This window comes from Lagopus leucura, unplaced genomic scaffold (assembly GCF_019238085.1).
Source record: "Lagopus leucura isolate 7727_CA_CO unplaced genomic scaffold, USGS_WTPT01 Super-Scaffold_100026, whole genome shotgun sequence".
Lineage (NCBI taxonomy): Eukaryota > Metazoa > Chordata > Aves > Galliformes > Phasianidae > Lagopus > Lagopus leucura.
In genome coordinates, this window is record NW_024962277.1 from 6,753,233 (window position 1) to 6,767,323 (window position 14,091).

Sequence of the window (14,091 nt, forward strand, 5' to 3'; positions counted from 1 at the left end):
ACAAGCTATGCAGCTTAATTTTTACTTGGAACAGTATTTACATCATGCACTGAAAAAGTTTTGGTTTTAAACATCAAAAAGTACTATAGCTTATGTTTTGTATACAAAGTGCTTTCTATTGTTAGATAACTAATTTCTTCCTAGAGAAGAGTTTTCTTCCTGAGTATTTTTACACATACTCTGAAAAAAGAATATCCTAGTGTAGATTCACTGCTATTTAATGGCACACTTCAGTATTTTCTCTTAGACAATGAAACAGGTGACATCACATTGCCTATGCCAGATCTATTTTCCATTATTTTGCTGAAAAAAAGAAATATCTCACTACCACGAAACATGACATTTCTATACAAAATGTAGGATGTCGACTTGTCAGAAAAAAAGTGTTTCTTAACAAGTAGCAGCACTTGTTGAAGTTAACTGGTCCCACTCCAGAGACAGATGGTAATTCTAATGGACAAGGATGCAATCTGATTTTATTGCAACTATTGCTTAATGAAGCCAGATTTCAACTTCAGTTTTTGAAAAGGGAACATTAAAAGTATGCTGTTGCAAAGCAGCTGTCAGGCAGTTCTTCCCAGTAAAAAATTGCTCCCCACAGACAAAGAAGGAATGTGGACTATGTGATAGGAGAGAGCTCCCTGTGTGCTAAAGCAGCTGGAACTGAAATGTAATGAGTGTGCATATTTATACCACAGAAAGAGAGCTGTAAGATAGATGGACAGGAAGATGAAAGTGGTACAGCATATCTAGAAGACTATCTAGTTACTGGAAAGTTAATCTTCCTTAAATGTTTCTCAGTGTACATAGATACCTGTAGCTTAGAGCTTGCTAGTGTCAGTATCCTGTGCTCTTATTTGAAACTGTAAGGAATGTTCTAAGCTCAGGACCCAGGGATGTTGTCTGATGCTATGCTGTATCAGCTCCTCTGGTCTTCTTAATATGAGATGGCAAGTGATCCTTTCATGAACAGGAAGAGTTAAAACCTGGAGTCACAATGATCCATTCATTACTGGATCCATTCAGAATTGAAATCTGTGCATTTGAAACATTAGAAGGTCTGAAAAAAGATGGAGCTAACTCAAGTCTGGTCTTAAAATGAGTAGTTTGTCAGAATATTGTTGTATCAGTGTTACAGAATGATGGAGCAGGAAAAGGCTTGGGAAAGGACAAGTCAGTGAGCTAAGAGCCATACCCCAAAGAAGACTGAAGTTCAGAACTCAAACAGAACGTAAGACTTGTCTGCCAATGTTGTGTGGGCTTCTTTCCTTGCTTTGTCTGATACAGCACAAGCACAGAGCCACATGTGGGCATCGCTGGTGACTTGTTGGAATCTGAGAACCTTCTTGAGTCTCTTGAGGAGATACTGGAGAACAATCTTTGAACAGGTGAAAAGAAGCTTGAACTACTGGCAGCTAGGCAGATGGAGCACTGATCCACCACTACACAAGTGGTGGAGGAACAGAGAGGTTGCTTGTTTTTTCCCAATTGATCATTCAAGAATATCTGAAAATGAGTTGCACTGTTTTGGATTGTTCTGTAATTTCTCTTGGTAGTTATTACCCATGTTCAAAACCTGTAATGCTTATTTAGCATGTGGTCCTTATTCAGAATAAACTATGCTGATGACTACTGGGTAGATAGATAGAATCCTTTTAAGTTAAATGTGGAATAAAGCCAGATGGCTTTGCCTAACAGGTTATGACTTAGAATTCAGAGAGATCAAATTTAAAAAGTCAAGTGCCGACAGAGAATGATAACACAAAAGTAGAAGGGAAACACCCAGCACAGTGGGGAAAGGAAAGGAGGCAAAGGAAAAACCTCCAAGAAAAGATGATTCTATTAGGTTCAGCTTAAATAAGCAAAATCAGTAGAATCAGTAGAAATAGATGAAAAATATGACGAAATAGAAAAAACATAGAGGTTTTTATATGATTGCAATTATAGCACTAAGACCAAAGAAAGAGATCTAACTTAGACTCTATGTTTGTATCTGTTTATGTGGCAACACTTGCGTGTTCCATAGTGATAGGATCACTGTTTTCCTCGTTTTAATTTTGAAAGACTGAGTTTTGCTACATAACAGATTGAAGACATCTTCTTGAAGTCTCCCAAAAATGTGAGAAATGGAAGCTGTTTCTCACAAAAATCTACTGAGAACATATACTCTACATCGGAATGCTCTTGATTACTTAAGAATTAAGTACATTTTCTTTATTCTTGAGGTGAGTCACCATGGAGTCTCAGAATTCTTGAAGACATTGTCTGCTTCTGTCAACATAATGGGCAGATTGGAAGACAGATGGTCAGAAAGTTAAGAAAAGCATTATTTTGTTCTTCAGTTTTGACCAAAATCATTATTAATATGTTTCTAAAAGTTATTAATTAGCAGTACTTCTAATATGTGTTGTTTTTTTTTTTCTTTTCCCAGTTTTATCTAGCATTTTGTTGCTTTATGTATTATAAAAATTACTAGCAGTAAGGCTGTTGCCTTACTTACCTGTCCTACAAACAGTAAGTTATTCTGATCATCCCGGTCCTGATGCTGGAGTCTGTCACATTGCTTATGGGATCTTTCCCTTTGTTTTTCTCTTCTATGAAATATTTTGGGAGCAGCTCTTTCTGTTATCAAGCTTTACTCAGCTTATCTGCAGGGAGATCATGCATGTATTCTTCCCAGACACTCCACTGACAACAAACATTCAGTACAGTCAGAACGAAAAGCAATAATAATAATACTAATTAAAAATACACTCACAAAATCTAGAGACAAACAAACAAAAACACAATCCACAAAACCAAGGCAACATCCTGAAAACTTCTGTTTTCACTAATTTCTATTGATTTCAGTAAAAATTGTAGCCAAATAATCCTAACCTTCTAATATGTGCCTTCTAGTGTCTTTTATTACTGAAGTATCCCTTTAAAAAGCACATTATAAAGGCACGCTTGTTTAGTTGGGGCACACTAATTCAAACCAAGCTAGGAAAGATGAGCACTTACTGGTATTTTGATTTAATCATCTTCATTTAATTCATACATTTCCAGCTAGCCACCAAAACCAACCATGTAGACATCACTACTAGAAGAACTGAGCAATACGTACTTACCTCTGTAGTGATTACTCCATCTACTGGTACAGGATCTTAATAAACATTTTTAAATGGGTTATTTTAAACTTTACAGTATTTTTCAATGAAATCTCTGTTCAGTATCTGTGCATTGTGTCCTACTGCTGTCACAGAGGCTCAGATTTATTTTCCTGCATGATCTTCAATTTTAGTATCTCGCTCTCTGAATGTCGAGCTTAAATGAAACCATGCAATGAAACAGTGTTTTCAAAAACTCAGCCAGAACTCTTATAAAGTACCCTTAATCCATCAGTTCAGTCTGTTGCGATCCCTATCACTTCTGTAAAGAACAAAGGATCTGCCTTGAATAGATGTCATAATGAAAGATGGACAAAATTGGTGTAATAAAATATATGCTGTCATTATTTATGTGTGATAATTAAACCTGGCTGTTGTAAACATAGGCATGAATGAAGTGTGCCTTCCTCATGCCTATTATCAAGAAGCTCTCAGCTCTTGTTAAGTCCATTACAATTCTATTTTCTTCTGTTTTTCTTAATTCCATGCATTAGGATCTAAAATCATTAGGATCTGACATCATAACAACTGCTTTTCTTGTATTTTCGTGAAGGTAAAATAACTAAATGTTAAAAAAGCCCCTTTGATTAAAAGAATCTTCTCTTGTTCAAATACACAAAGCTGAATATTGCACATATATATATGTACAATTAGATATATGTACATACTAAGTAAGCACATACTTTCTGTATTAAAAATAATGAAATTAAATGGTGTAAATGCATGATAATAGAGGTATCAGAAATTGCAGGAGAGAGAGCATTTCGCGTGGGTAAAATGTACCCAACTTGCTGCTCAGGGCGGTGCAGCTCCTGCGGTGTTCTGCAGTGCTCTGCCGTGCTGGAGGCAGCTCAGGACATCAGCTGCCACAAAGACGAGGCCACGAGGTGTCGCTGGGACTCAAGGAAGCAGAACGCAGCGCAGTGAGCAGAGCGAACCCGCAGCTTAACAGAGAACTTGTAAACATTGTTTACTTTACAACTGAAAGAATGCCTTTATGACTTACATGACCTTAAACGTATTTTTTAGCGTTCTGTTGTGGATAAATGGCTCAGCAATATTCTTAATGAGTCTCGATAACAGTCTTAGATTTTCTGACTATTTGGGCATCTTGCTGCTGCCTGACTGCTTTTCCACTGAGTCACAACAGTAAGTCTATAAACATCTTAACGTAACAAGCAGTTTGCTTCCTAGGAACTATGGTTTAAAAGGACTTCTAGGCAGATGCAGAGAACAAGTAGTACAGAATAAGTAATAGGATTTCGTTTGTAGTCACTGATGGCTGTCAAAGTGTAAAGAAACTTTCTGAGGTACCCACACACCATAAAAAGAGCTCATTGTACACTAATGTAGACCACAGATGATACTCAGTTACCAGCTACACAGATATGCTCTCTGTTTATTGGCTAGGTATACTGCTTTGTTCATACAGAGTCAGTGATGTCATGGTTTGGAGATACAAATAATTGAAGAGGCATATAGTAATAGCATGGAATCTCCGTGCTGCCTTGCCGCAAGCAAGGAGAAAGTCAGGCTCATCTCTTGAGTATGTTTACGATCTGAATTTCTTTTGGATACTACTCCACAAATCCATGTGTGTCTCTTTATGAACAGATGATATGGCTGCCATTTATCTCCTAATTAAATGTCTACCAAAGAAATACAGCACATATAGTTTTAGGGCTCATCAGCTAATTTAGTGACATGCTTAAGGCAAGCAGTTCTTAAATTACTCTTGTTGTCTGCTATTGTAGATTTAATTACAACAGGGAATGATTTGCTTTGCATCAGTTCAGTAGGATTTTCATGTATTAGTACTCAAACTCTATGTTTACCCTCATTCATATAGAAGGCAGTCTTTCCTTTCCCAAATGTGTATGAAAAGAATATTGCAATAAGTGGAGAGGGACTGTGACAGCAAGTTCTTGGAGGTGGTGCTGGTTGGTGGTATGAAGATAGCCTGGCTAGTGTGAGTAGGTTTAGCATTAGCAGCTGATGGATGACACAAAGCTCTAGCAGGCCTAATCTTGGCCCAGATGCTCTTCAACTAATCAACTGTTACACTGCAGGTGAGCATCTGTGAGACTGCAAAGCAGAGCATCATTCAGAAATGAGATCCATGCCTGGACTTTAGCACAGAAAAATTTACTTTTCGTAACAAGCAGATGAATACTGACTAATAGATTTCCATAAAACTCCATGATGGATTACAGGGATCCTTCCCAGTCATGTGTATTCCCTTCAGTTAAGATCAAATCAAGTAACTCTATTGTCTACCTCACATAAAAGCTTCAGTGGTTAAAAAAAAATGCTGCTCATCACAAGGAGTTCGCTTTGAAATGAAGAAATAGCAAATACAACAGATGGAATGGAATAGAACTGTAACCACTATTATGGAAGCACAAGAATAGGTAACTTGATAAGTTTGCTTTTCTCTCTGGAGCTAATACTTTTTATCCACTCTGTGTTCACATTTGGTTCAATTTGCTCTCTCAGTGTAGTAAAATAAACAGGAGAGAACTGTTTGGCTGCAGTCAAATCACATGGGGGCGCAGGGAGTGAAGAACGAATAAGATAAAGGCAAAAATTAGAAAAAATCAACCATATGTCTGTGCAGCAGAAGAGGGGTGAGGAGCAGCTCATTGACTCTGTACTGAACTTAAAGTAATTGCACTGAACTTCCCTCTGGGTAGAAAGTAAAGAAAGTATGAAAATGTTTTAAAATAGAGTGTTATGAAAGGAAATACGCCAAGTTCTGCTGTTCTGGTCTCAAAACAATTAAAGCACCATCCTCCACTTCTGCATTATTTATTTACTTCTTGCTGGTGTGCTACTTCTTTCTCTTAAATAGAAAGTAACCAGGATACTGGGGAATGCTCCGCTCTTTGAGATTTTATGTGGCTATGGATATTGTGCCTCTGGTGCATGCATCTCTTCCTTCCATTAGGGATATAAACTTCCTTGTTCTGTGGCTAATAATGCAGCGTGATCTCAACAGAGCTGTTGAGATTTTCTTAATATGATTTTCCTTATTTTCAACTGCTAATATCACTGTAATCATTTGAATTTTATGGCAATATTATTGCATAATGTAATATTTTACAAAGAATTTACTTAATCACTACAAGTATCATGATTTGATACGCAGCTTTGAATGTGTTTTACTAATATTGCTTTATATGTAAATGTTGCTACAGAAGCACTCATCAAATAGCCTCTACTGAGCAACCGCCTGTAGTTTTGCAAATCCACACAGCAGAACTTTCAGCAGTGATCCTTCCCGTCAAAAGATGGAGACAGAGCTAAGCGATTCCTCTACCTGGAGCATTTCACTGGGTACTTTCACGTACTGTTTTGTATTTTAAGGAAGGATTTGAGAGAGGCTTCTTAGAAGAGTTTTCAAAAGTTAGAAGGGGCTGCAAAAGGAGGAAATTTGGATTTCCATTTATTGCCTACAAGTAGAACACCTGGATTTTGGTTCATTTCATGGAAAGAAATCCACAGAAATCACATTCCTAGATATATTTCTACTGAACGTTTTCATCATGGCTGTATGTAAAACAAGCTGTCATTTTTAAAAAATAAATAGAAATGAAGTACGTGTTTGAATTTACAGCAATATAAGGCAGATAAAGCTGTCCAGGGGTTCTTGCTTTTCTTTGTAGTGGGAAGACTCGTAAAGTGACTGATAAAAACAAAACTGGTAAGTTTTGAGTCCTGTAACTCAAAATGCTCTCTTTCCTGGTATGGTTTGATCATGCTGTCAAAGGTATGCAGAAAGCTGAGACCACAAAAGCACGACAGTTTGTTGGCTGCACAGACAGGGGGGAGAGGAGCAACAGAAAGAACTGTGCACCGGTGCTTTCACCTTCACTGATTACTCCTCTTCTTTTCAGTGTACCTTGTTATAAAGGGTTTATAAACAAATTAGTAAATAAGTTGATATCTCAAACAAGTTTAAGAATCATGGGATCTGCACTTTTGAGTTTTTAACATGAGCAACAGAGTTGTCTGAGGTTCTTATTTTTGGAATTCACTACTGGCACTCTGACAGAAGGAACTTTGCTGGCCTTCAAAACATATTCCAAGGCCAATCGCTTCCATCAGGATTTGGCTGCATAGCTCTAAACAAAGACTTGTTTTCCTAATCACTGTTTTCTGATGGATTACTAGTTAATTGGAACAGTACTGACCATGGAGGGCGTTTGTAAACTGAAACATTGTTTTGTTGCATGATGAACCCAATGCCACAGATACATTATAAATAATTAAAAAAACCCAAATGTAGATAATAGGGGAATTCAAATATGGCACTTCTATGGCTGTAAACCACTCATTTGACTTTTTGGTATTTGTGTTACTTTAGTCTCTAAGACCACACACTGACACGCACATACTTTATTTGGGATGAATTCCTGGCTTCAGTTTTATACGGACTGCATGAATATGCACTGTCTCCCCTTTCTCTGCAGGTGAATGGGCTTTATTTTTCAAGGATAGAAAATAATGCCTGAGATTAGAAAGGAAGAAATCTGTTCAAAGATGTAAGGGACAGCTTGGTTTAACAGACTAATTGTATTCTTAGGAAAACAACCCAGTTAATAATGAACTGCGCATAAGGAGGTATCTGATTTGAATACTCATGATTGTCTCCCTGAGAAGATTCATGGTGTTTGCAAATGGCATCTTCTATAGGAATTTAGATCCCATTTGCCTGACCTAAGCTGGTGAGTAATGTAAGAAGGACAATTTTAAGGAAGCAGATTAACTGAGAAATGTAAATAATATTGCAAACATTCTGAAGGGATGTATCTCTGATTTTGGTCAACTGTAATTTATAAGTGAGGGACACGATAAGGCAGGTAAGATTAATGTTGAATCACATTCTGTTGCCTTTAGTAAAGGCTGAGTTCTTCAGTAACCTAGACTTATCAGTGGAAACACAGCAGAAATTCAGCAGCTCACCAGCTGATACTATCTTTTGATTCATCCAAGGCTTCTTTGCTTAACAGGAAAAAATTCCTTTTCATGGACATGATGGGTGACAGAAATGACTGAGGAATTTAGAAACTTTCTAAAAATGTTGCCTGTCCTGTTTTCATTCTAGATCTGGTCCTCTGTAGGCAGTTTTAGGTGGAAATTATAAAAACCTGTATTTACATACAACAGGTAACCAGTTTCTTTGTATGACACCAGTAACCACAAACATTTTTCCATCTTTGCCTTCTTTGAAATCCAGGGAAGCACGCTTACAAAGGACCTTAGGTTTAGTGATTTAAAGCATCGAAGTCACTGTGAATCTGTCCATTATTGCTACAAATTTTGATTTGTGTTGATAAATCTTTGGGCAGCTCTGGGTTTGACACTTTCCTTCATTTGTACGTATGACTAATTTTACAGTCTCAGAAAAAATTGCATTTGGTATGAGGTGATTTATTTTCTGCCTTTATTGTCCCTCTTTTTCGGTGCTCTATACAATAAACATGAGTCATGCTGGATGGAAACGTCTCCATTGTGTGTGGTTCAGCAATTTGTGCTTAGGTTTGAGTGGCTGTAATATAAATAGAAGCCACACCAATTTTTTATGTGGGATGGTGTATTTTTATAACTTAAAGCATGATGATATATTTGAAGAACAAATTAGTCACCCTACCTCAAGAACTTGTCTGTCTGAGGTATGCCACAAAACTGTTTTCAAACTGTTTACCTGGTATGGAGCCTACTGGCAGTAAAAATAGATTCTCGATTTCGGCTTGGTAATTACTGTAATATAGTTTGATTACTTTGTTAATTAACTGATCAGCATGGAGCTGCGCTGGTACCAAGCAGCAGTCCTTAATAGTTTATTGTCATGGTTTATTCCTTCAGTATATTAAAAGAACCACCTGAAAGTTGAAGCTAGTAACGCTGTTCTTGATTAGACCTGCTGCCTAGCCTATGAACTGATAAGAGCTGCTGTTTAGCACTTAGGTGGCCTCTTCATGCTCTTAAAACCTTGTACAAATTAATGACACCCACAAAAATTTTCTGAAGTGTCAATAAAAGAGACTTTGGATTTGTAAGCACAGAAATGGAAATGAGAATAATGACCAAAGTCTGAAAGACAGCTGGTAGCAAAGCGAAGGGCAGAATTCTGTGGTTAACATGCTTTAATTATCAGACTGTATGAAATACAATAGATGAAAATCGTTCCTTTTCAATCTTTGAAACTAGTTTGATAGAATGCTAAGCGTATTTCAGGAGTTTCCTAGATATGAGAGGCATTTTCCTGAATTGTAGCACATCAAAAGATGATCATATAAGTAAGGTCAGAAATGCACATGAGCAAGAATTATCTTAGCACTCTTACTGATATCCTCAGGGCAAAGACTGTTGTGATATTTAAACTTCTATAACATTTCATGTAGATGAAGCTGAAAAAAAATAATACAAAACCTAATAATTCACAGAATCCAGAGCTGTCAGTTTACTTGTAGAATCATATCAACAAAACAGTAAAAAAACCCTGCACTAGTCAGTTACATCCATCCATCTCACTCAAAAATGACAAATCCAACAAACATATTGAAAAGCTCTTGAATTGCTGTAGCTGAGGGTACATCTGCATAGCTGTCCAGCCAGATTCTTGAAGGAAAACGTTGAGTGTAACATTATAGGAAATTTGCTTTATTTTAAAGACAGAGATTTCCTACCTGAGGCTGCTGAGTGGCAGTGGGTCTCTGAGGAGATGGTATAGGAGTTTTGGACAACATTTGGTTCATTTTGCTTACAACTAATTCAGTTATATGTTGCCTGTCTTCGATCTGATGCTCACCGATCAGAGGCATTGCACAGTCCATTACCTGTAAAATAAAATATGGCACCAAAGTAAACTTATTCCACATCTGTCTAGAATATCAGGTCATCTTTAAAAACATAAGAAAAAGAAACAAAACACAAATGGGATCTGTATAAATGGTACAAGTTATACCAGAATAAAAAAAAAAAAAAGCCCAAGTGCAGGATGTGGATCAGCAGAGCAAGAGAACAGCAGTTTTACCACATCATCTCTTTCTAATCTCCAAGCAACATACAGCTGCAGTACAGTACGTGGGCATGCACTCTTTAAGGAACTTGATTCTGGTGGGAAGCTCACAGCTATAGCAGATAAGGAATATGAGATTTTTTAGGCTATTCTCTTGACTGCTGGAACTTGTCTGCACTGCTGTCTAAGCTACATTTTTGAGGATTTTTTTTCTCTTAGGTGTTGTTGTGGTTCAGCTCTGATCATCAACTGAATTAGAACATGGAAATACCAACTAGAACTTCAGCTACCCACCTCTTTGTTGGATTTCTGCTCTCACAGCAAGGATCCTTATTGATTAGAGAAAACTTTGTAACAAGACCTTGTTGTTATTGATGGGCTGTTTGGAAAAGCAGCATGGCTGCAATGCAGCTGAAGCAAAAAACCCAACAACCAGCAGAACAAAACATAATAAAGCAGAATATCAGACCGACCGATCAAAACGTACTTCTTTCCATGGTACCTGTTACTGGTCAACACAGTGCAGCATTTTCATTCAGCTACTCTAGTGGATAAAACTAACACTGAAATTCTGTTTGCTTCAGTGGGCTGTAAGGATCTCTTATTTCCTCAGAGGTGTTGTTACTTCTACAGGGAACCTACTTTTGATGCATCTCTGTGTGTTTCATGAGAAATAGAAGGATTACAAAGTGACCCTGACTACTATTCACAATGGCAATAGACATTCTTATTTCTGCAATCACAGAGGATTTAATTTTTTGCTTTTGAGAAATTGCAGTCTTTCATTCAATTCAGAAAAAGGTGACAGCGTGTCATCTGCAGCTCTGCATTTTGGTGTATCTCACAGATGTGGATCACAAGTGACCGAAGCCTACAACACAAGCAGTAATATTAGCAATTAATAAATGACTGTAAAGGATAAAGCAGTTGGACTACATTAGTGGTAATATACCTGATGGCTGTTATTGTGTCTGACCCAGTTAGATTGTTTGTACAAACTGAATTGTGTCCATCTAATTTCCAGTGTGTGCCAGATGAAAAATGTCACACAAAATTTCTCACTAGAGTGGACACATCTTGCAGTTGATGCAGAAGTAAGCTGTGCTGGTAAGAGAGAGGATGGTGGTGGATGAAGAAGGAAAGCATCATTAAGAAGGAATCCTTATGGATTTTGCCCAGATCTAGAAGGTGATCTAGATCAGTGAATTATATGGAGGTGTTTTAGTACTTCCAGCAGTGAACTTCCCTGTGTGTCTTTGGCTTCTCTTCTCCATTGCACGTAAATGGAAGAGGACTGAAAAGGTTCAACAAAATCAAGAGACTGCTGGAAGACTTTTTCTGCCACAGGCAGTTGGGAGTGCTAATGATAGAGAAACTTCATAAATGTCACTCACTCCTACCCAATCTCTAGCAAAAGGACTGGAAAAGGGCTCTGCTGACAGCATGCAGGGCTAGTTTGACTGGAGAAGCTGATTCCCATCTCTTCAGAAAGCTATTCTGATGTAAGTTGGCACATTGAGCTTTTTTCATTAATTACTCAGCTTGTGTTGTTGAAGGGAAGATACTGAAATTTTGTGATAAGACCCAATTATGCAAAATATTCACAAAGTGGAAGAACGTTGTTCTTTGTTGGGCTGTCACAGTGATCAGACTGAAGGGAATAAAGCTGGTGGTTGTGAATTCTATGGGATGAAGAGGTATATATAGTAGGGCCAACAAAACTCTCCTCAACCCACTACCTTACATTGCACACGATCTCTTTACAGTGCTATAGAAATTCTTAGTGATGCTGACAAAGACTTTGTTCTGATAACATTAGCTTGAAGCCCAAAAATGTTTACATTATTCTTCTGTTTGTTGATTTATGAGAGACACTAACATTGCATACTGGCAATCAAAGTGCTGACAACATTTGTTTTGGGATTTTCAAATCTAGGATGTCTTCTCTAAGCTTTCTCACAGCAAAGAGAATTTGAAATAAACCTAAAGCAAACAAAGAAATAATAGTTGAGATCTAGAGCAAATGTTTCCTAAAGACGAATGAATGTATGAAGAAGAAAGGCTTGAGTGAAGAAGCATGACAGGTGTGAGAAAGGAAACCTCACTTTCTTCAAGATCCACTTACATTAAAAAATATATTTGGAATTACCGTGAAAGAAGCTGCCTAAAATAAGATCCTGCCAAAGGATTAGATAGGATGAAGATCCAGAGGACTGGGCTCTGACTCTGAGTTTCTATTTCCAAATACTTCTACGACTGCTTACACATAAGTGTATTTGGGAGTTATTTCCATGCTGTTTACCAGAACACATTGAAAAGTTGTCATTCTTTGGCCAGGGATAAAAGAAGCAGCTTTGAGGTGTTGCTCAAAACTCCGCATCTACATTGGTAATTCATCTAACCTATCTCAGCTCAGCTTTGACAGCTATAAAATAACATGAAGTGTATTCTGTTCAGATTTTGAAGGGATTTTGAATTAATTTTGATTAATACCAGTTGTAAAATACCCTTTGGCTGCTCAGATGGAACAGTTTCATAAGAAAAATTCGTTATTAGACAGCATTGCTTTAAACTTTGCATTAAAGTAGCAAAAGAAAAGAACATAAAGTTTTGAGTATGTTTCAATATACTGGAATGGAAAATTACTGTGCAGATCCTAAACTAAAATAAATGATAAGTTATTGCTGGACTTTCACCTATGACAGATACATGATTTGACAGAAGAATATTAAGAGTTATCATTGTTAGACTGGTAATTTGTGACAGCTGCCAGAAGCAGCATAGATAAATCAGTCTAATTTGGTAGGTTCCTTCAGATTTTCACCCCATGTGTCTTGAAACATGAGTATGAAATTAGAACATCTCTAAACAGAGATAATGTACGTCAAGGTTCCAACTCTTAATGTAGTTTAGACATCCCTTGTATTTCCTCTGTGTCCCAGACAAAAGTGTGCTAGTTTTGGTTAATGCCATGGAACTCAGTACCACAACTTGAGCAGTTTAAGTTCTCACAATGTGTGAAGCTTTCAGACTCACTGGCAATGATCCAAGTTGTTTAATTAGTGAATATGCCCTGCTGGGCTTGACAGAATGGTTGGTAGATAAGCATCAGTTTGGTCAGAACTGGTTTGCGGCCATGCCATTCAGCAATGCTTAGCTGACTTGGATTTAACACTGAAGGGCTTACTATTTGGAAATCTTCAAGCAGATCATTCCTTAGATCCAGAGGAGCCTCTGTTGAACACCTCAGGTATATTTTAAACAGAATCTTAAAAATCTAATTTCTTGAAGATAGTCAGATAGTATTTGTAAGTATAGCTGCCGTGTTCACCTATTGAGGCAGATTCAAATACATATGACATAAAAAAACAGCCATTTGTCCTTGAGAACCTTTTGTCACTGTGACAGGTTTTGATGTTGATTAAAAACCCTTTTGTTAGCTGCTATACTGTTGCTGCTGCTGTGCTTTTATTCTCCTTCCTAGTAAAATAATGAATGAAAGTTATCAGAAATCACTAATGTTTTATACAAGCATATCTTAAGAATTGAAATATTTTGTGTAACACCAACAGAGTTTTTAAAACTTGTGAATGATTAATAGGGATGTCGTGATGGCTCCTCTCCCCTTAGAGGGCTTGGCAGAGTTTAAACGCAGACAGCATCCTGGTTTATAAACAGCCTATTTACACTCTTTACTAGTCTTAAAATATCTTTGAAACACTTTGCCAGGTTTTTTTCAGTATCTAGTTTAGCCATTTAAAATACTGGAATTTCCCACTATGAAGATTTCATAGAAGAAAGACATTTGCAATTTATATGGATTAAAGTGTTACTTTTGTAGATGTCAGTAAAAACATAGGTCACTATGAACTATCATTACTCAGCTCATACTGCTTTCATCGTTTATTTAAATGCATT

General features: G+C 37.2%; 2 protein-coding genes across 8 annotated transcripts in view; one reads left to right on the forward strand and one right to left on the reverse strand.

Annotated features, from left to right (window-relative positions):
- The window catches only part of TIMP4 (TIMP metallopeptidase inhibitor 4), a 107,060-nt gene that overhangs the window by 40,999 nt on the left and 51,970 nt on the right, over window positions 1-14,091 (forward strand). The window lies entirely within an intron of this gene.
- The window catches only part of SYN2 (synapsin II), a 143,764-nt gene that overhangs the window by 12,309 nt on the left and 117,364 nt on the right, over window positions 1-14,091 (reverse strand). For all 4 annotated transcript variants that reach the window (XM_042880120.1, XM_042880119.1, XM_042880121.1 and 1 more), the window contains one exon: window positions 9,842-9,991. In XM_042880120.1, coding sequence (XP_042736054.1) covers window positions 9,842-9,991 — 150 coding nt within the window. The remainder of the gene's footprint in view (window positions 1-9,841; window positions 9,992-14,091) is intronic.